At 47.9% G+C, this 18,910-nt stretch overlaps 6 protein-coding genes across 6 annotated transcripts; 2 read left to right on the forward strand and 4 right to left on the reverse strand.

Moving 5' to 3' along the window:
- Positions 1–401: 401 nt before the first annotated feature.
- Positions 402–1,366, forward strand: RhiXN_02278 (adenylate kinase; the record flags this gene model as incomplete). Its single annotated transcript, XM_043322097.1, has 5 exons — positions 402–552; positions 612–668; positions 726–967; positions 1,030–1,221; positions 1,274–1,366. The coding sequence occupies 5 exons, from the start codon at positions 402–404 to the stop codon at positions 1,364–1,366; spliced, it is 735 nt and encodes a 244-aa protein (XP_043187920.1).
- A 610-nt stretch (positions 1,367–1,976) lies between these two features.
- RhiXN_02279 (phosphatidylinositol 3- and 4-kinase) lies at positions 1,977–3,867 on the reverse strand (the record flags this gene model as incomplete). The annotated part of the gene is made up of 10 exons (XM_043322098.1): positions 1,977–2,006; positions 2,075–2,232; positions 2,283–2,306; positions 2,363–2,566; positions 2,737–2,803; positions 2,857–2,955; positions 3,008–3,059; positions 3,114–3,232; positions 3,280–3,362; positions 3,423–3,867. 10 exons carry the CDS (start codon positions 3,865–3,867, stop codon positions 1,977–1,979), a joined length of 1,281 nt encoding a protein of 426 aa, XP_043187921.1.
- An 83-nt stretch (positions 3,868–3,950) lies between these two features.
- Positions 3,951–5,816, reverse strand: RhiXN_02280 (atypical/PIKK/PI3K kinase; the record flags this gene model as incomplete). The annotated part of the gene is made up of 4 exons (XM_043322099.1): positions 3,951–4,484; positions 4,538–5,452; positions 5,500–5,590; positions 5,644–5,816. The coding sequence occupies 4 exons, from the start codon at positions 5,814–5,816 to the stop codon at positions 3,951–3,953; spliced, it is 1,713 nt and encodes a 570-aa protein (XP_043187922.1).
- A 758-nt stretch (positions 5,817–6,574) lies between these two features.
- Positions 6,575–9,483, reverse strand: RhiXN_02281 (Pumilio-family RNA binding repeat; the record flags this gene model as incomplete). Its single annotated transcript, XM_043322100.1, has 13 exons — positions 6,575–6,681; positions 6,769–6,870; positions 6,919–7,156; positions 7,203–7,409; positions 7,467–7,562; positions 7,623–7,742; positions 7,790–7,951; positions 8,012–8,350; positions 8,388–8,482; positions 8,533–8,718; positions 8,765–9,179; positions 9,230–9,307; positions 9,361–9,483. The coding sequence occupies 13 exons, from the start codon at positions 9,481–9,483 to the stop codon at positions 6,575–6,577; spliced, it is 2,268 nt and encodes a 755-aa protein (XP_043187923.1).
- Positions 9,484–11,904: 2,421 nt separating this feature from the next.
- Positions 11,905–16,992, reverse strand: RhiXN_02282 (kinesin motor domain protein; the record flags this gene model as incomplete). Its single annotated transcript, XM_043322101.1, has 20 exons — positions 11,905–11,936; positions 11,991–11,998; positions 12,078–12,225; positions 12,279–12,465; positions 12,534–12,674; positions 12,727–12,888; positions 12,983–13,132; positions 13,279–13,569; positions 13,626–13,664; positions 13,730–13,873; positions 13,924–14,013; positions 14,078–14,354; positions 14,414–14,658; positions 14,712–14,941; positions 14,997–15,140; positions 15,194–15,424; positions 15,472–15,482; positions 15,539–15,730; positions 16,176–16,756; positions 16,816–16,992. The coding sequence occupies 20 exons, from the start codon at positions 16,990–16,992 to the stop codon at positions 11,905–11,907; spliced, it is 3,480 nt and encodes a 1,159-aa protein (XP_043187924.1).
- Positions 16,993–17,198: 206 nt separating this feature from the next.
- RhiXN_02283 (cytidylyltransferase domain-containing protein) lies at positions 17,199–18,331 on the forward strand (the record flags this gene model as incomplete). The annotated part of the gene is made up of 4 exons (XM_043322102.1): positions 17,199–17,541; positions 17,595–17,612; positions 17,885–18,079; positions 18,153–18,331. 4 exons carry the CDS (start codon positions 17,199–17,201, stop codon positions 18,329–18,331), a joined length of 735 nt encoding a protein of 244 aa, XP_043187925.1.
- Between the last annotated feature and the right edge of the window lie 579 nt (positions 18,332–18,910).

An 18,910-nucleotide genomic window follows, 5' to 3' on the forward strand; every position in this document is an offset into this window, starting at 1 on the left:
ATCTGTGATCGAGTACTAGCTTGAGCTATAATAATAATCTCAAAGCTTCTTAGGAGCTCAGGAGTAGGGGATCCAAACACCGCTCTAGCCCGGCTATCACTCTTGCCATGGCCAGTTTAGCCACTTTGCAGCCACATAATTCACGTGATCGTCCCTGACGTAACATCAGAGAACGTACATGGCACCTCCACGAACAGCACCCAATCCGTTTCTCTTGCTTTCTCTACCTGTTTTAGCTTTTGGATCCTACGTATATCTTGTGAATAAACGCTCAAGAGAACCCTGCATCGCGCCAACCACGGCAAGCGCCCAATCCCTTGACACCTCCTATTTACCACGAAGACGCGTCCAAGCAACCGACACCGCGCTCAAAGTAGAACCACTGACGATCACAATCAACCATGGGCTTAATTGAGAAGGCGAAAGATGCATTGCATCTCAACAAAGACAAGACGGCTGGCGAGGCACCCCTGAGCCCGACGACTTCATCTACACCCGCGTTCGACTCGAAGAAAGTAATGGTTATCTATGTCCTCGGAGGACCAGGAGCTGGTAGGAGCCCTATGATTATGACATCTCAATATAGGGCTCTGATGATTTTTTTTGGATAGGAAAGGGCACACAGTGTGCTCATATAGTTGAGGATTTCGGGTTTGTTCATCTATCAGGTCAGCATACTCAGATACACCATTTCTGCTCATGTATCAAGCTGGCATCATGAACAGCCGGTGACTTGCTACGTGAAGAACAAAAGCGCGAGGGATCTACATATGGAGCGCTTATCAGCGAGCACATTCGCAATGGAACCATTGTCCCCATGGAGGTCACTGTCAAGCTGCTCGAAAATGCCATCCGTGCTAATCTTGAGCAGCCACATCCCGGCTCGGCCTGGCAAAACGGACACGGTCGGTTCTTGGTCGACGGATTCCCCCGCAAGATGGACCAGGCGATCAAGTTTGATGAAACTGTGAGTCCGTGTAGTGTCATGGTATCACGTCAAGAATCATGCTAAACGCGAGCCGATATCAGGTCTGCATGTCTAGTTTTGTCTTGTTCTTCGATACGACTGAGGAGGTTATGCTTTCCCGTTTGCTTGAGCGGGGGAAGACTAGCGGACGCGAAGACGATAATGTAGAGAGCATCAAGAAGCGTTTCCGTACGTTCGTTGAGACAAGTATGCCTGTGGTCGACAAATATCGTGCCGAAGGGAAAGTCATATCGGTCAGTTCAACGCTAGCTGTATTGCATCCAAAATATTGAAACTGGATGTTAGATTGATTCGACACGCCCAATCGAAGTCGTACATGCAGATGTGCAGAAAGTCCTACGTGAGGAACTCACAAAGCGCGGTCTCCCGGAAAAGTAAATCATTCGGGAATTTGAGTTATATACCGGCACGATTCTTCTCTACTTCTCTACCATGCTGAATACAATAGTGTAGACTTTATATTCTTTGAGACTCAGGGCTTTGCGGAACCAATCTGGCGTGAGGCAAATATACATGTCGTGGGCTGTCGAATAGCCTCGTAGTGCATATCTGCTTTACCTAATGCCAAAGGTCGGCTATCCTTTTTGTGGACAAGTTATCGGCGGTAGAACCAAGGGTGTTAAATAATTTGATCTACCAGAATAACCTTAAGGACGGATATCATTCGGAGAAGTGTTTAAAAGGACGGAGGTGACCGGAGTATTGAACAAACCAATATAATTGTCCGCGTCGTTACATGTCATAAATATGTCTACACATACCTGGGAGAAAACATATCGCGATAAGACCAGGAAAGGTACGTTCCACATTTGCGTAGGCGGAATACTTGGGGCTTACGGTGTTGGTGGGGGTTGCCCAGCCCTGAGGAGCTAACTTTTTCGAAATTTTAAACACAACATCTCTACCCCCAAGAATGGCTGGTCCGTTCAGAAGCTTGCTTTTGCGAGCCGTGGGTATATGTAGTATATGAGGTAAGTGCGATCGATAATTACAGAATAGATTGAGAGTAGTATTGGAACTAATTTTCGGATAATTCGACTGGCCGTTAACGAAGTTGAACCTAACCGTGAGATCACAGAAACATACCGAATCATACAATCGTGTCCATGCGGAGCCAAGAGAAGTGACAATCAGATTATCTATGTATCCTGTGATAGCGGACGTCGTTAATGAAGGTTGAAATCGTTCTTTGAGTAATTGCGAAGTTTGCTCTCCAAAAGTAGCAAAGCAAGGAAACGCAGAATCTATGCAGAAATGATAAGAGAGGGTTAGTAGTAAGTAATTAGGCGCTCACCCTTCTGCATAAGGTCGACGAGCGCTATCCAGGTGGCCATTCAATTAGATCAACTGACCACAGATCGGTTTCTCACTCACTGATGATCCTATCACTATGCTTTCGAGCCGCCAAAAAGCCTTCATGAAATAGTTTCTTGAACTCCAAAAATGGCTCCGAATCGACACCGCCTAGAACATCTACGTACTCGAGAGGTAATTTGAACGGAGCTGACTCGAATCCGACGCCTCCAGGAGAGTTCCCTAACATAAAGCCGAAGTCTGGATGCATGCTGAGCACGAAGCCTATAAAAATCCACCATGTCACTTGCCGATATGCACGAGATGGCCGTCTCGATCCAATAAAATATTTCCATTATGTCGGTCTTTAATTTGAAGTAAAAAGGTAATAATAGAACAGCCTTTCAAAGTCTCCATCAGATCTTTCGGGCATACAGTCTTGGGTGAATTCTTACCTGCCAGTGATTTGGCAAAATTCTTCTGTGCCCTTGCAAACTTAACGGATGAAGGGTCCCCGTAAGTCTTTTTTAAGATGGCTTCGTTAGACTCTGTGGCGATGCGTTGTAGGTACGTACGTTGATGAAATGGTCCAAGAGTGTAACGTGCCCGAAATTGCCTTCTGCAATGCGGCGAGCATATTCGGCTTTCTTTATTGAATGAATAGAGACGGCATCCTTGAGTCGACGTAAAAAAAAGCAATACGAAAATAATGAAATGGGCGCTTACTGTGATTGTCTCAACCAGACCCGAGTTGGATCCTGTTATGAGTATCCTAAAGCTTTTGCCACACGAACTAAGCTCCGTGAGATCGAAGTGTGATGCGTGTACTTACTAACGGACCCAACACTGACAATTTTCCTCTTTCCAAATGTTTTCAAACTCTTTTATCAGTAGAGTTGCCAGTTGCTCCTGCCTAAGATCGCCCCCGGTTTTTACAATGACTGATATACACTGAAATTCATTAATAATGAACTGAACCATTTGGCAAGTGGACCTACATCCCAGTTGACCAAGTGCCCATATGGGCTGCCTGCGCGAATTCTTGCCTTCTTCCCAGCCCACGATTCTCTGAATACCGCAGCTGATCCCACAGGTCCAGAATTAAACGTGCGGAATGAAATGAAAAAGGGGTCGCACTCACCTGAAGGGTCTGCACGATTTAATTCGCGGCGTACAATGGCTTCGTCCTCTTTTGTGTTGGAGGCACGACCCGGATCCGAGATCCCTTTTATTCCCTCTCCCTCCCCGTGCTCCATCATGCGGGCCATGCGCTGGTCTTCGAGTGCGATCATTTCCGCCATTATGCGTTCTCGGATTGCTGCCGCTTCAGCCGGTTGTAAACGCATCCTCATGGCCGAAGCTGCGTCACTACTGGTTCCTGGCCCAGGGGAAGGAGCCGCGGTGGGCGTTGAACCTGGTGCTACTGATGTAACAGGTTCGCGCACAAGATTTGCATTTAACTGAGCGAGCATTACCGCCGCGGTCCGCATACGCTCAGAGTAATCCTCCATCGACAAAACTTCTGATGCTGTGGGTTGACCATTTGCAGGAGATTCGACCCGCGAAGAGAAACCGGACGTGGTCATATTTGGAGTTCGAGGGAGTGAACCTGAAATACCACCAATTCCCGGAGTTGAAGGTGCAGACCCCATTTGCCACCGATTCATATCTAGCACTTTGTTTTTGGAGGCGCTGGTAGAACAATTGTATCACTAAGATCAACTGGTTCATCGCGGAGCTTGGCGCCATAAAGCTGCTCGACTAGATCAATTTCTTCATCCTCGCCTTCCGGTGGGTCCAGAGGTGTAGATGGGGTTATTTGTATTTCACTTGAGGGGTCCGCGACGGGTTCAGCTTCATCTTGGGAATTCACTATGGGCGATTCAGCCCATGGCCTCGGCTGTTCAGAAGCAAAGGTATTTCTGAATGGGGTTACAGTTGCGGGAGTCTGGAGAAGTGGACCTCGGGAGTTAGGCTTTTGGGTAACGAGTTTCCTGAGAATCTCCTTGTTCATCCGTTTGGATGGGTCAAAATCCAAGTCATTATTGAGGAACTCCATAATCAGGACGTAGGGTGCTCGCTCGGCGGAGTTCAAGACAACACTTTCTCCTGGTGGGATTCGGACGATTCGATGGTGGGGCTGGGTAACAAATGAGTTTGCAGAGCATTTATCCGACGAAGGGCACCACATGGGTACGCATATCTAAGAAATCAATCGTAAAAAAAAACGCAGCGATTAAGTCAAAGCGGACGCACCTCTGCTGGTAACTTATTATTGAGATTTGTCAACTCAGCTCTCAGAGCACTGACCCGAGCCAACTTGGGAACCACGAGCAGCCGGTTAGAGATACTTTCCAGTGTCAACAAGAATTGTACTTCGCCTCGGCAATAGTGACCTCTTAAAAGTTGACTCTGAGTAAACGGATCGTATTGGTTGAGGAGGGATTCTTGATGGGCGTAGTGATTGAGGGAAGTAGCGCGGTTAAGACCAGGGCGCAACCCGATCGAAGGTGTCGAATGTACGGGCGGGAGAGTGGATTGTTTAGAAGGCGGAGTGGGTGGATCAAGTTGACCAAATGGATCATCGGACATTCGAGGAGGTCGAGTCGTAAGTGACGGTGTTGTTCTAGCAGCCTGGGCGGCCACAGTTTGTATAGAGCTCGTACTGTGGGTAAATATTGAAAGCTTCGAAGGTTTGGGTGTGGGTGTGGGTCCCGATGGTCCAGGGGCAGGCGAGTCATACCCTGTATCCTCATCCTCATCGACCACGGAGCCGGTGCGTGAGGATGTAGACACCCGTCCCTCGTCTTGTAAATCTCGTACCACCCCACTAAGTTGATGTGGCTCTTCTCTCCGACCCTGTTCGATTGCAACTTGACCGGATACGGGCGTCAAGGCTGGCATCCCCGGCGCGCCCGCCAACATTGTTCCCATTCCTACTAAAGCAGGCATTGCGTGGGGTTTGACACGTTTGTGACCAAACCGAGACCTAGGGTGCACTGGGAGACTGCTATATGGGCCACCGGCTGGTTCGGGAGGATCTCCATAAACTATGTCATGGCATTTATGAATGACACGCTGGCATATAGCAAACGATTCCGATTTGGTTGTTCCTCGGCGGCTTTGGCTCTGGGATAGATCATTCAGAGTTGCTTGCATGAACCAGAGGGTCTGCGGGCATGTGAATGGGTGCACTAATGACCAAAAATACCACTCACGAGGGTTGCAATATGTGTGGACTGCTCTGCCTTTTCTACGACAAAAACCTCCAAGGCGGTGGATTTGGATGGTCGTGTAACAAGCAGATGGCTAAGTAGATCTTGTTATGTTATGATATACAAGAACAGCCGCAAACAACAGACCAGATAAATCCCCATACATCCTCCAATTCTTTAAGATCAAACTCTCTGAGTCGGCCCGTAAGATAATGCGTGATTCCAATATTATCCGGATAAGTCTTGAGATATTGGAGTGCGACGTGTACCGAGAAGAATGAAGGTGCGAGGAAGAGGCGTAGCAATAAGGCATGAGACATCTTTTCTTTTCTTCAATTCTATTCGTACTGGAATTATGGCGAGTACCCAAGCGATCAAGAATCGGATGCTGTAGTCAATTCACGCTAAGTCGGAGATTTCGAGTGTTCCACGTAGCTCAATTATTTCAATACTTCCACGTAGTGTCCGTTGCTTTCTAGAAGTCGTGCGTATTTTTATTTCATTTGGTGTCAAAGTGAGCGAACAGTAGTATATTCTTAAGCACAGGTTCGCAGCAATAGTAAGTCCAAGGTGGTGGTGGTAGGCAAATTGGGCCGGTCGAAACTATTGCAGTAATATGATTGCCTAACGTTGATTAGTAAGACACTAAGCTCATGAAGTGTGGTCACTAAGATTTGATTGTTTGTAAATGACGGGTGCGATGAGTGAGACGAGAGCTAGTAGAGGACATGTTGTAACAAGCGTTGAAAGGAAAGCGAGCCGAAGACAGCTAAAACAATGAAAATTATATACGATAAGTTTCTGCAGCGCTTAGGTGAACGAATCCAGACAAAATGAACAATGACAGTCTTTCGAACAATGAACTCAGAAACAAATTATCTGCTATGGAAAACGTGGTCCGTAGGCAAAATCAACCAACGAGCGTGAAAAGTTTGAACATGAAAAGAATGCTGTAGACAAGAAGCAAATATCAAACGCAACTACTGAGGGGTTTATGCAGGAGAATTGTGTAAAGTGGGAATTGAGATTAAGAACCACGTACGCGACCATCAGACAGAGCGCGAAGGAGGTTAAGCATTTAGCTGAGACTTGATAGCGCAGTCGCTGGTGCGGGGGCATCTGACGAAGGGAGGCCTCTAAGAACATGTGGCTCTTCGTTCGATTTCTCGTTCAATAACCTTTCGACTGGTACGAGAGGATGTCAGATACAGTATTTCAGATCATCCAGAGTACTCACTGGAGGCCAAGTGTTTGCTGTATGCGCTCGAGTACCTACGCATATTGCTAGCTGTGGTTTGACCTTGGCCACGAGCACATGTCGCTGCTCTCCTTCGACCACTTGTAGCGCACGTTGCAGCACATAATCTGAATCGCCTATGGTCAAACAAACAGTCGACTATGAATAAAAATGAAATCACGTACTAGCAAACGAATCCTTCATCATTAGAACGATTGGGTTGACCGTGTCCATACGCGGGGTCATAATCTCATCGATCAACAGCCTGCGCGACTCCGAATCGGCTGTGACCAGGGCTTTCTCGCAAACATTCGACGCGAATTTGTGTCGTGCCATCTGCACCATTTGGCCCCGAAGCTTGTGAAGAATCCAGTCCCGATCTGCCGCAGCTCCATGTTCGAGTACGAATTGGATCACATAGTTCTAGTACAAAATAAGAAATAATCCATGGTTTGAACAGTGAACTTACCCCGAACTGGTCTTGCATCAATTGGGTTGTGTATTTGTGTAATTCATCGATGAGAGGTCGAGTTTGAGATTCGTGTAGATATTCAAAACATCTTTGGAGAACCCGGCATCCGTATGGGTGCGTGGCAAGGTCATAAACGTTGCCCTGGAATACAGAGACAAATCCTAAAAGGTCGGGAGATACCCGTTCAATTAATTTCTGTATAACCTAGAGTGCGTTTTAGCCAGTTTGAATTAGCTGATCCCATGAACGAGCAGGGCTTACGTGATTACCGTTTGCATCTTTCACACAACGCATGACATCTACTTCAATCTCGCGAACAAATGCAATTTGTTGTTCGGCCGATATGCACTCAATAGCCTGGAGGAAACGCATATAGTCAGGTCAGCGACGTGAGGCTGAGCGATCAAGCCAGCATACCTTCTGGACCACTCGGCAACCATACATTTGAAGCGAAAGTGATAGCATATGGCCCTCCATAACGCTGACAAGAACATCACGCTGTTCCACCGAGCCGAACTCAATAAGTTTTTGCACAACCTATGACAAGATTAATTATTCATCCTAACTAGTCGATGGGAACTCACGTAGTTGCCAAAGACATCTGTCATAAGAGGCAGGAAGCTTCCAGGCGCCAGTTCCGAGAAAATGCCTTCTTTCTCTTCATCGGTGGCTGTCTCCAGCTTTTGTTGGATAAACCGAGAGCCATGTTGATCCCCGCAAAACTCGGCGACATGCCCTCTGATGTCCTATGGACAATCAATTGTTAATCTTTGGGTATAAAACCTTGAATGCTATAGTACGCTTACCCTGAGTTGCCATGTCTTCGATTTGTCGGCCCTAAACTGTTCTAGGAGTGGACTGCGACCTGTCGCCGAAGGGTCTATTGTAAGGTCATGACGAAGAGGCGCAAATCCCAGGACTGGTCGAGTTGATGCAGAAGGGAATCCATACGTGGGCTGAGAGTGGAGCATGGCACCGAGTCCCTGGCCCAGGCCGAATAGCTGGTTAGAAACGGGATATTGAGAGAAGGGCTCAGAAGGGACGCCAATCGGCGCTGTTCCTGGTGGCATCGCTGAAATTAACATGCGTTGTTGATGAGAGAGCTGAGAATTTCGACCAAAGTGTCCGCCCTTAAGACATAGACGCTAAGTTTACGCGCGTTAATACAATAAGTGTACTTACTCGTAAGTCTTGCTTCGAGCGAGACACGCCGGGCACGGGAGAATGCATGGCACCAGGCATCGGCGCGTGCCCCATCTGTGGCGAGTAAACAATTCCTTGGTTGTAGTAGTAAGACGAAGCTGCCTGAGTTGCATCCGGATAATACGATGGCGTCGAATAGCCGGGTATTCCATATGAAGTCCGATGTGGGGCGTTTGAAGGAACTGGGAGCCAAATACAGCGGGATCAGCCGAAGCTCCGTATGAGTATTGGCTGAAAGTTGTGCTCGGGACGTTGGAATAATACACGCCATAATCATGAGCCGCGGGCTGGCCGTAAGAGTACGACTGGGCTATAGATGGGTCAGACCTCTGATGATGAAGACTCGCGGAGCGGACGTTTGAAGCGGGATGGGCACTGGCATCGGCATCCCAGTGTGTTGAACATCAGATACACCGAGAGCTCCCGCGTAGGAGACGGCCCGGCCGTGAAGTGGGCCGTTCTTCTGAACAAGTTCGGGCTACGATCGTCTACGCCAAGAGACCGCATTCCGTTCGTGACAGTTGCCAGCTCGGCATCTTGGTCTTCGGCGTGGATAATGTCGAGTTCCCATTCTGCACCGGTGTTAGGTGAATAGCCGCGCTGGCCAAGAGCTTGAGCTTGAGCTTGACGTGTTAAATCCCATGCAGTGTTCAACGGAGAGCAATGGGGAAAATCAGTCAGCGGCGCAAAGTCGACAGGGCTCGATGACGAGGAAATGGATGCAGTACGATTTGTTAAGTTGTCCGAGCTTGCAGCTGGACTATTCCACCCCTTGACGCAGGTAAGTATGTTTTACATCCATCGCGTAGAGAACAACTTACTGGCCAGCCGTTGTATTTTCCGGCTCCCAACATTGCGGCCGAGTTAGGACTAAGGTTACGATGGCCCTGTGTGTTCGTCTACGCGCTCAGTTGTGTCAGCATTTCGATCTAACACCCAACAATCAACTCACCATGGGATCTGGGGATTCCCGGGCAGGCGAATGAACACCAGAGTGTGCAGATGATCCAGATGGTTTGCGTGAATTAGGACCGCTATTTCCCATCCTATACGATGGAGGGATGGCGACGGGCATGAATAGAATGAGGGGGATATCAAGAGACAAGGACGGTTGAAGATGAAATATGATAGTGGGTTAAAAAGAATGCGAGCCGGACACTGTCAGGGCGTGACGGTTTTTAGGCCGTTCGACAGAGAACTTCAATCTAGGAGTAGTTTGTCAAAAGGCGGAAGGAAAGGCAAGTAAACATCACGCTATGGGGCGCCTGAAACAAACAAAAAGCTAAAAGATCCAAAAAGCGGTCCACTATAATTATTTCCCAACCCAACGTACCGCTGACGGCTTCCGATCTAGTCGATCGGAAAAGAGACAGAAGCTTCTTGGCACCTGAAACGCAAAACCGATGGACAGGGACGTTTATTTGTAACGATCATCACCAACAACTTGGTAACTCCCATTAACCAGTGTTTACTAGCGAATGTGGTCCGAGCCAGGCGCCTAAGCTTGCCAGTTTGGAGGTTTATCAACTGGTTCCCTCCGTCCGTGAATAATCTCCCCTTCCATGTGAGGACGAATCAAGATCTCGTCAGCGATCTACTGGCGCCATGACCCTTAACCCCATGTAAGGGTTAGAAAAGGCTGTTGTGCAAACATTGCGCGCCATATCCAGTCATCACCCGCCTCACACTGCTTTACACTTCCTTAAAGCACCGATGTTTTGATGAAATGCACGCTACGTGGACGTTAGTTGAGCGCGTTTAAACGCTTGTGTAAGATAAAATTTAATCTATATTTTCCGACGCCCCAGCTGACACGCACAGCGGCACCAGGGAGTCGTTGCATCAGACCGCTACAATATACTGTTTCTAACCCTGCTCGACCATAAAGTTAAATTGGATTCAGCTGGATCACAGGAGCCACATACGCGCTTGATGCCCCATAAATGACTGAATTAGGTCATGAGAGCTATCACATCACGAGCTTCTCAATTACAATATCTAGGATTGATTGATCCGTGAGCAATACGTTCGGTCATATAATCAAGTTACTGACATAACTACGGACATACGAGCTACGGTACTAAATATTCTCCGAGTGATACGGAACTGTGCATTACCGGTGTGGGCCTTGCTTCGTCCGTCATGCGCGTACGCCACAGCAGCGATTGGTTATCAATCGCACTCCAAACATAATTAAAATAATTGAAAAATAATTCCCAACGAACTTTTCGCCTCAGTACCCCTCTGCTTACCCCCGGGGGTGTCCGGAGTTTTCCTGTTTCGCCCCTAAATCTAAAGACGTCATGAATGTTGATTTCAGGTATTCTATGCTTTTAGTACAGCGTGGTACTCAAGTTGGACATAATATGAACCACGTACCCACCAGGTGATGACCGGGTGGGTTCCGGAGGTTGATTGTGACGTCGGGATCTTGCCGTGAGTGGCAGCGAGGTGGTATAATCAAGAAACGCAGACCGGAGCTTGTCACAGAAGCTGCGTACAAACATGTATAACTAACGCTTGTATTGTGGAGACAGTTGTCTTTGTAGAACCGCATGGTGGTTGGAATTCTTTTCTGTGGAACTAATATTCCCTGGACATACATGTGCCATATGGTGTCTTCCGCACAGACGAATAAACGAGAGCATCATTATGGGTTAATTGTTCACACTACTTGTACCATATAGGGTATTCTGTGTTCTAAATAGGCCAGAAGTCAATTCATCACGAATCCAGGGCGGTGGCAAGGTGGAATAAACAAGCGTGCCTTCACTCAGCACATATTAGAAGTTTGATATAAGTTATACAAGGTACCGCCACGTTAGCCAGTCTGATACTAAGACAAGAATCACATGTCATATTAAGGGATATATGCTGACGAAGATTACCAGGAGCTCTTGAGGAAGATGTTCGACTACGGGTAATTCAATAGCACGGCATTCCGGCTCTAGTTTTGATCAGCCTAAGCTGCAACTGGTTGTGGATTCCATAATACGATTGAATCCTGAAGTGGGAAAAGGTACAAACGGGGATAGTTTTCAAGGTTTCAAACCGGAAATATAGGCTCGATTGAGTTGGATAAGAATTACCTGAGAGTATCCATGGCCGGGCCACGTTCACCGACGGTGAGGACCGGAAAGTTGTCGAGGAAGATATCTCTAGGTAATTGGATTTTAAACACATCGGAGCGAGTTATCGTACGTGGGTAGATCAGCAGATCCATTCTATGCTGTCCATCTGATGGAAAGGTGCCGCGAGGTTGGTCATTGAGACCAAGGACTTAATTATTTCTCCGTAGACATGGGTGTCAATGTATTCGTCCAACAAGTGCTATACTTATGTATATATCGCGATCCAATATGATTATTGTGTGGTAAAATAAAGCATTAAATCAGAACAACGCGGTTGGAGTACAGGTATATGGCTATTGTCGAATCCAAACCGGGCAAGCAACGATAGTACAAAGTAAATCGGAAGTCAACAAATAGTCTAGTAATCAACCTTTGAAGAACCAGCTTGCTCGCTTGGCTATGGTAAAAGAGTAAGACATCAATACATGAGGCATGTGAGGGTTTGACTTACATGATGAGCTGTTTGAGGAAGAGTGAATAAGTACCAGGTCCGGCAATCAGCGACAGATCTCTCATGTGTTGGGAAGTGCAAACGTACCTGGTTTCCTCGGCTTGTACGCGTCCCAATGGGCTGGCACTGAACGAACCTGACGCAGGAGTGGAGGTAGATTGCGCGTTTCCGCCGCCTCCACGCAGAGGCTTAGCGATCCTGCCAAAGTTCGTGATACTCGTGGTAGTTTTGGTCGCTGGGAGACAAAGATCAGGTTTACGATAACGGATAACTCAAAGGAGCACTCACTTCGAGCTTGTTCTAGCCGATCCTTGACTGCTGCGAGTTGTTCTTCAAACTTCTGGTTCTGAACAGCCAATCGCCTATCTGCGTCTTGGAGCAGGGCCTCCAAGTTCTGTATGCGCTCAGTACGCGCCAAAAGCTTCCTTTCGGCGATCCCAACTTCCTTTTTGAGCTGAGAGTTCTGGTCCACCAACTATAAACCAAATAAAGAAGGTTGATTAGCAAATGACATCCCAGCAGCAAACAAGCATAAGAGCGAACCTGCTTCTGGACAAGTGTCAGCTGCTCCAAGTTACGCTCCAAGAACGCCATCTTCTTTTGTTGAGTCTTGCTGTTGCTATTACGAATCACGTTATTGTACTGCTCCTTCAACTCATCCAACTGAATCTCAAGCTCAACAACCTAATTGGAAATCAATAAAGCAGCGCATGCTAATCGTAATCACGATAATCACCTTCTCACAGCGATTTTGAAGATCTCGAACAAGTCCTTTCTTCAAACCTTCAAACTCTGTGATTTGCAGGGTCAGGCCCTTACGCGTGCGCTCAAGATCCTTCGCGCTCTCGGCGAGATCCTTCCCGCCTTCAATACCAGCAGATGTGGCAGCAAAGGCACGCTATAGGACGATTCATTGATAAATGAATGATAATGTCAAAAAAGCAGAGTCAATGTCCGATCTGGCAAGATAAAGTAGCTATTTGGTAGCGCACCTTAAGTTCATCATTGACACCTTTGAGCGTCTCCACAGTGTTGTTCATCAGACGGATGTCGTTGCTCTTCTGCTCAAGTTGCTGTTTCAGTTCATTGAGCTCAGTGGCATGCGCCTCCCGCTTCGCTGCGTATTGGGCCTCCAATTTGGCCTGATTCCCCCAAATTAATTAAATGTCGGCAGGGTAGGTATAGAGATCTAAAACCAACCTTGAGTTCAACCATGGACTCTCCGGCGCCAATATCCCTGTCTCCATCACGAATAGTCTTTTCTATAGTTAACGTGCGTCAGCATCACTACTTGAAACGACGGGGAGTAGAACTTGCCGAATAGGTCTTCGTAATCGGCTTCAACCGTGGCAAGCTTCTGCTCAACCTCATCCCGCCGACGGACTATCATCTCATTCTCGTGTTGCACCTGATGGAGGCGTTCAATAGCATCGTGTGCCGCGTTCTGAGCATCAACGAGCTGTCGTCGGATAGATTGGATATCATCGTAGCTGAGAGATGAGACTCCTTCCGCCGAATCGATGCCGTCAAGTTTGGTGACCATCGCACGAAGTTGCTCATCTTTCTCTGAAATTGCACCCTGCATGTAGAAACGCATATAGTCGAGATCTTATAGGAAGCTGCTTCACCACGTACCGTATCGTACTGGGCCATCATCAAGGCCATCTTCTCGGCCTTTTCTTTTCTTTGTCTTCAGCTGACTGGTCACGACCCGCAAAGTTTCGCGCATCAGCGTTAACACGCAACTCGTCATTCTCCTTCACGAGCTCCTTGTTCTTCTCCGTAGCTTGTTCGTGGTTGATCTCCAACTCCTTGAGGTCAAACGCAAGGCGCTCGTTATCCAATCGTAAGTTGCTGAGTTCAGTGGAAAGGCTGCGGTTCTCCTGAGCTCACGGTTAGCTGGGCGTGGGCAGTAAGGGACGCGTGCTCGTACCTTCGAGCTCGTCGCTTCCTGTTCGCGAAGGAACGCAAGCTCCTCCCGAATTTCCTTGAGGAGTTTGTCTTGTGCTGACAATGTAGTTTCCTAAAGGAAGAAATATTTATGCTAGAAACGGATATTACCACATATCGCTATGATTGGTGCGTACCTTTTCGGCCAATTGATCAGTAAGCTCATTCTCCCGCTTCAGGAATTCTTCCCTTTCATCCTTCTCCAGACCGAGCACCGTCGGCGTTTGCGGGCGAGAATCGATCACTCCGCGCAAACTCTCAATCGTGGGGTTGATGGGAGTCATGCTGCGAGAGGTGCCGGTTGGCGGAGGTGATACTGGGGCGCGTTTACCGGCGCCCGCGGCCGGTGGGCCAGCTCCAGGCAGGTTGGATGCCCTGACTTCTCCGGAAGTGCCCAGTCCGATTGGTCGACCACTGCACCAGCTCGCCACTGTGCCAACTCGGCTTCTAGAGCTCCAAGGTATGTCGCGTACGTGGAATTTGCCGCTTGAGCCTTTTTCAAAAGACCTTTCAGCTCCGCCGGAGACAACTCTGCGTTTACGCGTGCAGTGTTTTTGATGCTCTTAGCACGCATTCCGAATCGGAGGGTGGACAATGTCTCGGTTTCATTGTAAGAAGATGGAGAGCAGTTGATGACCAGGGTAGTCCTAGAGTTACCTCCCAATGACTCTTGAAGAATACGAGTCAATTTCGAATCACGATAAGGGATATGACTGGACTATTGCTAGGGTTAGAAACTTCGAACAGGGGTTTTGAGGGATATAAACAAACTTTTCCATCAGTTAACGCGTTAATCACCATTCCCAGGGCGGATAGCGACTTGTTGATTTTCTTCGCTTCTTCTAGTGTCTGACCGCTTGCACCAGTCTTTCCGACTTTCTCGGAACCAGCCAAATCGACCAAGTAAAGATTACCCGTTTTCATCGCGCCAGTCTCGATATTCTTCTGCTGAATAGTAATCAGGAAAATCGAATGAGATCGTGAACTTTCCGCGTTCATATCTAAATATGGGACGTAAGGCCAAAAGAAAGATGAGCAAAGCGAAGCAAGGCTCACTCGTTGCTGTTACAACCCGTGCTTGGCCACCCTGGCGCATGATTTCGTAGACCTCCTTTGCGTTGCTGACATAGTAGTCCGAAAGATTCTTAACGTAAACACCCTTGTTCTTCTCTTCGTGAACTTGCAAGTTGTCGTTGTGGGCTGAAACAGAGGTGTTAGGAGGTTTGCAGAAGGGGAGGGCGCCGGAAACTTACGCGCCAGCAGATCACGGATGCGCTCCAGATAGATTTCCATATAAGAAACTTTGACGAGGTACTCGAGGTGTGCATCGGACTCGACAATGGAGGTAAAGATTTGCTCAGTAATTCGCGGAATAATACCCTTCAGATCATCGGAATCAATGTCGGCACCCATCATGGTAAAAGTCTTGCCGGATCCGGTTTGGCCGTAAGCGAACACAGTGCCGTTGTATCCATTGATGACATCTAAAAAGAGTGAGATGATTGTCTTTGTGCGCGCGTCAACTTCATACCCTTAACGATACTATACGACTGCCATATGAGAAATGATTTGCAATGATACTGGAATAGGAGACTCACCCGCGGACGCCATAGTCAAAGACTTCATGTTGCTTCGTCCCCATAGGGAACACACGGTCGAAAGTGAAACCATCCTTCTCTGGACCTTGGCCCTGGGAGGCAGATCGGACTTTGACTGTCTGAAGATTATCATCGAACGATACTACGATTTCTCCGCCCTCGCGTATTTCGAGTGAATTGGGCGGTCGAAATCTAAAACGAAGGGTGAGCCCAAGGAAGTGCAGAGTACTATAAGTACATGCCGACAGATGACCTTGATATTATTTGTGGAGGGGGTCGATGACATGGCAGCGACCAGCTCTTCGATACTCTATCTCTAATTAGGGCTCGGGGCGGCTAATAAAAATAAAGAGTGCAACGAGTTCGTCCCGATCGTATATGTTGGCGTCAAGTATGTCTATAATATCGTGTTTCTCTGACTTCGTGGAAGAACGACGAACGAAATGGGACCAAGGGTGGTGGAAACGCGTTGTCTCTCCAGCCGCGGGTCCAAACAAGGACCCACATGACCTCCACCACGATTACCAATTCTCAAAAAGAGTTGGCACTGGACATGCACATAGCACATACATCCACGCCAAGGAAAAAACCGGCATTGTACAAAGTATGGTATAGCGGAAACACAGTAAACATTCACTGTAAAATCATATCTACACCCGTATCCTCCACCAGCTTCCCGTCCTCAAGCACAGCGTTTTGCATGAGGATACCATCCTCGGCCGGGGGTGTCCCAAAGGCCGGCGCATCCTCGATAATGTGTTGTTGAGCTATCTGGGCTATGTCTGGGTCGTTCATGCCCATCAACACGTCTTCTGCACCCTGGTCCATTAGTCCAAGCCCAAGACTGACATCGTCCTGTTCAGGGAAACTGTTGCCCAGTGAAGGCATTGGGGGCGTCTGGAGTGTTATCAACTGCCGAGGGCATCGTGGAGTCAATGTCAGTGGATGGCTGTGCATTGGCTGGGTCGTCTTCTGGGAGCTGTGACATGGATAACGGGTGGGCTTGCGAGGTCCACGAGTTGGCAATGCTGAAGGAACTGGGGATTGTGGATCTGATTCGGTCTCGGTAGGATCCGCAGGTTGCTCTGAAGAGATTCTAGAATCGCCTAGACCTCGTGTGGGAGTCCCTGTGTCTTCGTCGTCATCGTCAGCCGTTTCAGGAATGTCCAAAATGGGAACCAAAGGCGCGTCCTCTTCGAGCTCGTCATCACTAAACTCCTAAAAACATTCAAAACGCTCAGTTTACTGTACAATAACGTAAATGCTCCCTTACATACCTGTGCCTTGTCAACCTTTACCCACTTTAGTACCTTAAACTCGGAGTCGGGGAGAGAGCCCGTAGGTAGGACCCATTGTTTTTCCCAGCAAGAGACTGGTTTCATCTGCTCACGTCGTGCGGCCTCGGAACTCTGTGCACCAGCAAATCGACCGAATGCTGCTCGTCGCATGCTCATTATGGTCTCCTTTTATGAGAGTGGTTGTTGTAGAAGTAATACAATATCTGTGACCAAAGTCTAAGCGCGTCAGAATCCGGAATGTAGTTTGCAAGTTGAAGTAGCGCCTAAGGTCACGTGGCCTTTCCATTGCGCGATTGACGTTTCTTGTGACGATTATCGTCCCAGTTGCTTGAGCATTGCTATACACCTTAAAGAAACCTGCTATGAACTCTAGTTACAAGATTTCGTTATTATATTTTCATTTCGATGAGAAATCTTCCGTTCGGTTAGCAGAAACAATTAGACAAGTTGCTCATCAAACGACTCGCCGATTGATCGTTGTGCTAGTTTCTCCCGAATTTGATCACAGTCAACACGAACACCTGGCATCTAAATGGGACTGGATTCAGAACATACTTGTGCTCGCATACGTTCCTGCTGCTCATACCGCTCAAATTCGAGACGATCCACTCTTTAACACTGATGTCATATTGGTACTTGACGCCAATCAAGCGGCTAGGCACCTTTCTGGAGAGACGTGGGATGCTATATTTACACTCGAAGGAGGTATGACGCTATTCCCACCTCACACCTGGTAAGTGGGTTGACGCTTTAATTAGTACCTGCTCCAAGGCTTGGTAAACGACTCTCACCAAATAGCAGCAATCTCAGCTGTGTCCGATCATCCGGATTCGCATACTAGCCCCTTGAAATTGGTGGTGAAGGAATGTAGCCAAAGGCATACCCGGTTTCGGCTCTTGGGGGAACCTTCGACTACTTGCATCCTGGGCACAAGATTCTTCTAAGCATGGCAGCCTGGATCACCACTTCCAAGCTTATTGCTGGCGTAACAGGCTAGTTTGCCCTCTTCGTGCCACTATCCGCCCCCGCTAACGGATCCGGTATATAGATGATGCTCTCCTAACCAAAAAGGCTAACAAACGATACATACAATCAATATCCGAGCGAACGGCCAGCGTCCGGTCGTTTGTTCGAATGTTCAAGCCTTCGATTGAGTGTGACGCCGTTCCTATACAAGACGTATACGGCCCAACTGGATGGGATCCCAATATCCAAGCCCTGGTTGTCAGTCGTGAGACTCTCGGTGGGCTTCATCAGGTTTGGTTGCAGACTTTTCATCAAGCGTGACAATGAATCTAACCCAAAACCGATCACAGTGGCTCAACTGCGCTCCGAGAAATCACTGCCCCCTCTGGATTTATTTGTCATTGATGTTATATCGTCCGGCTCCGTCCTGCTTCCAGAGCAAGACACGGCCGTTCTTCGAGAGTCCAAATTGAGCAGTACGAGCATTCGTGAATGGCTAGCTCACAGGGAAGAATTTCGGAAGAAATGAACGATTGAAGAGCGCTAAAATATCTATTCCTGGTCGGATATTGTGGGCCAGCCAATTATGTTTACTATTAACGATGAAGAATGAATTTCCCTAGACATATACTTTACGGATGAATCAGCTTTTCGCCATGATTGTGAGCAGCGGTATTTATGTGGGAGCAAAATAAAGCTGGGGGTTGTATGCGTCATTAAACTGTAAATTCGTAACCTTTTTTTCGTGGGTGTACTCAGAGATTCTAGGTTTCGAACGTTCGCTTCCGAGGGGGTAGCGGTCCCTGTCTAATTATTAGAAGTTATTACATGATTGGAATTTGTTCGCAGGAACTCGAAGCTTGACCGGAACAGGTAACAAAGCTTTAGATCAGATTCCTTCATTCTCCCTCGGCAATTCTTTTTGGTTTAATGCGTGGATGGGACAGAGACGGAGCGCTGGGAAGTTGGTGTGCCTTGGTGTGGAAACGGCACTGTCACACTTCCCCCTGATTTCGATGTATGGCGGACACCGATGGACCACCAGATTGGTTCAGAAGAATCGAGACAACAAGTGCAATCCAGATGTGTTTGTTCGACAAAGCCACTC

Source organism: Rhizoctonia solani, chromosome 16 (assembly GCF_016906535.1).
Source record: "Rhizoctonia solani chromosome 16, complete sequence".
NCBI lineage: Eukaryota > Fungi > Basidiomycota > Agaricomycetes > Cantharellales > Ceratobasidiaceae > Rhizoctonia > Rhizoctonia solani.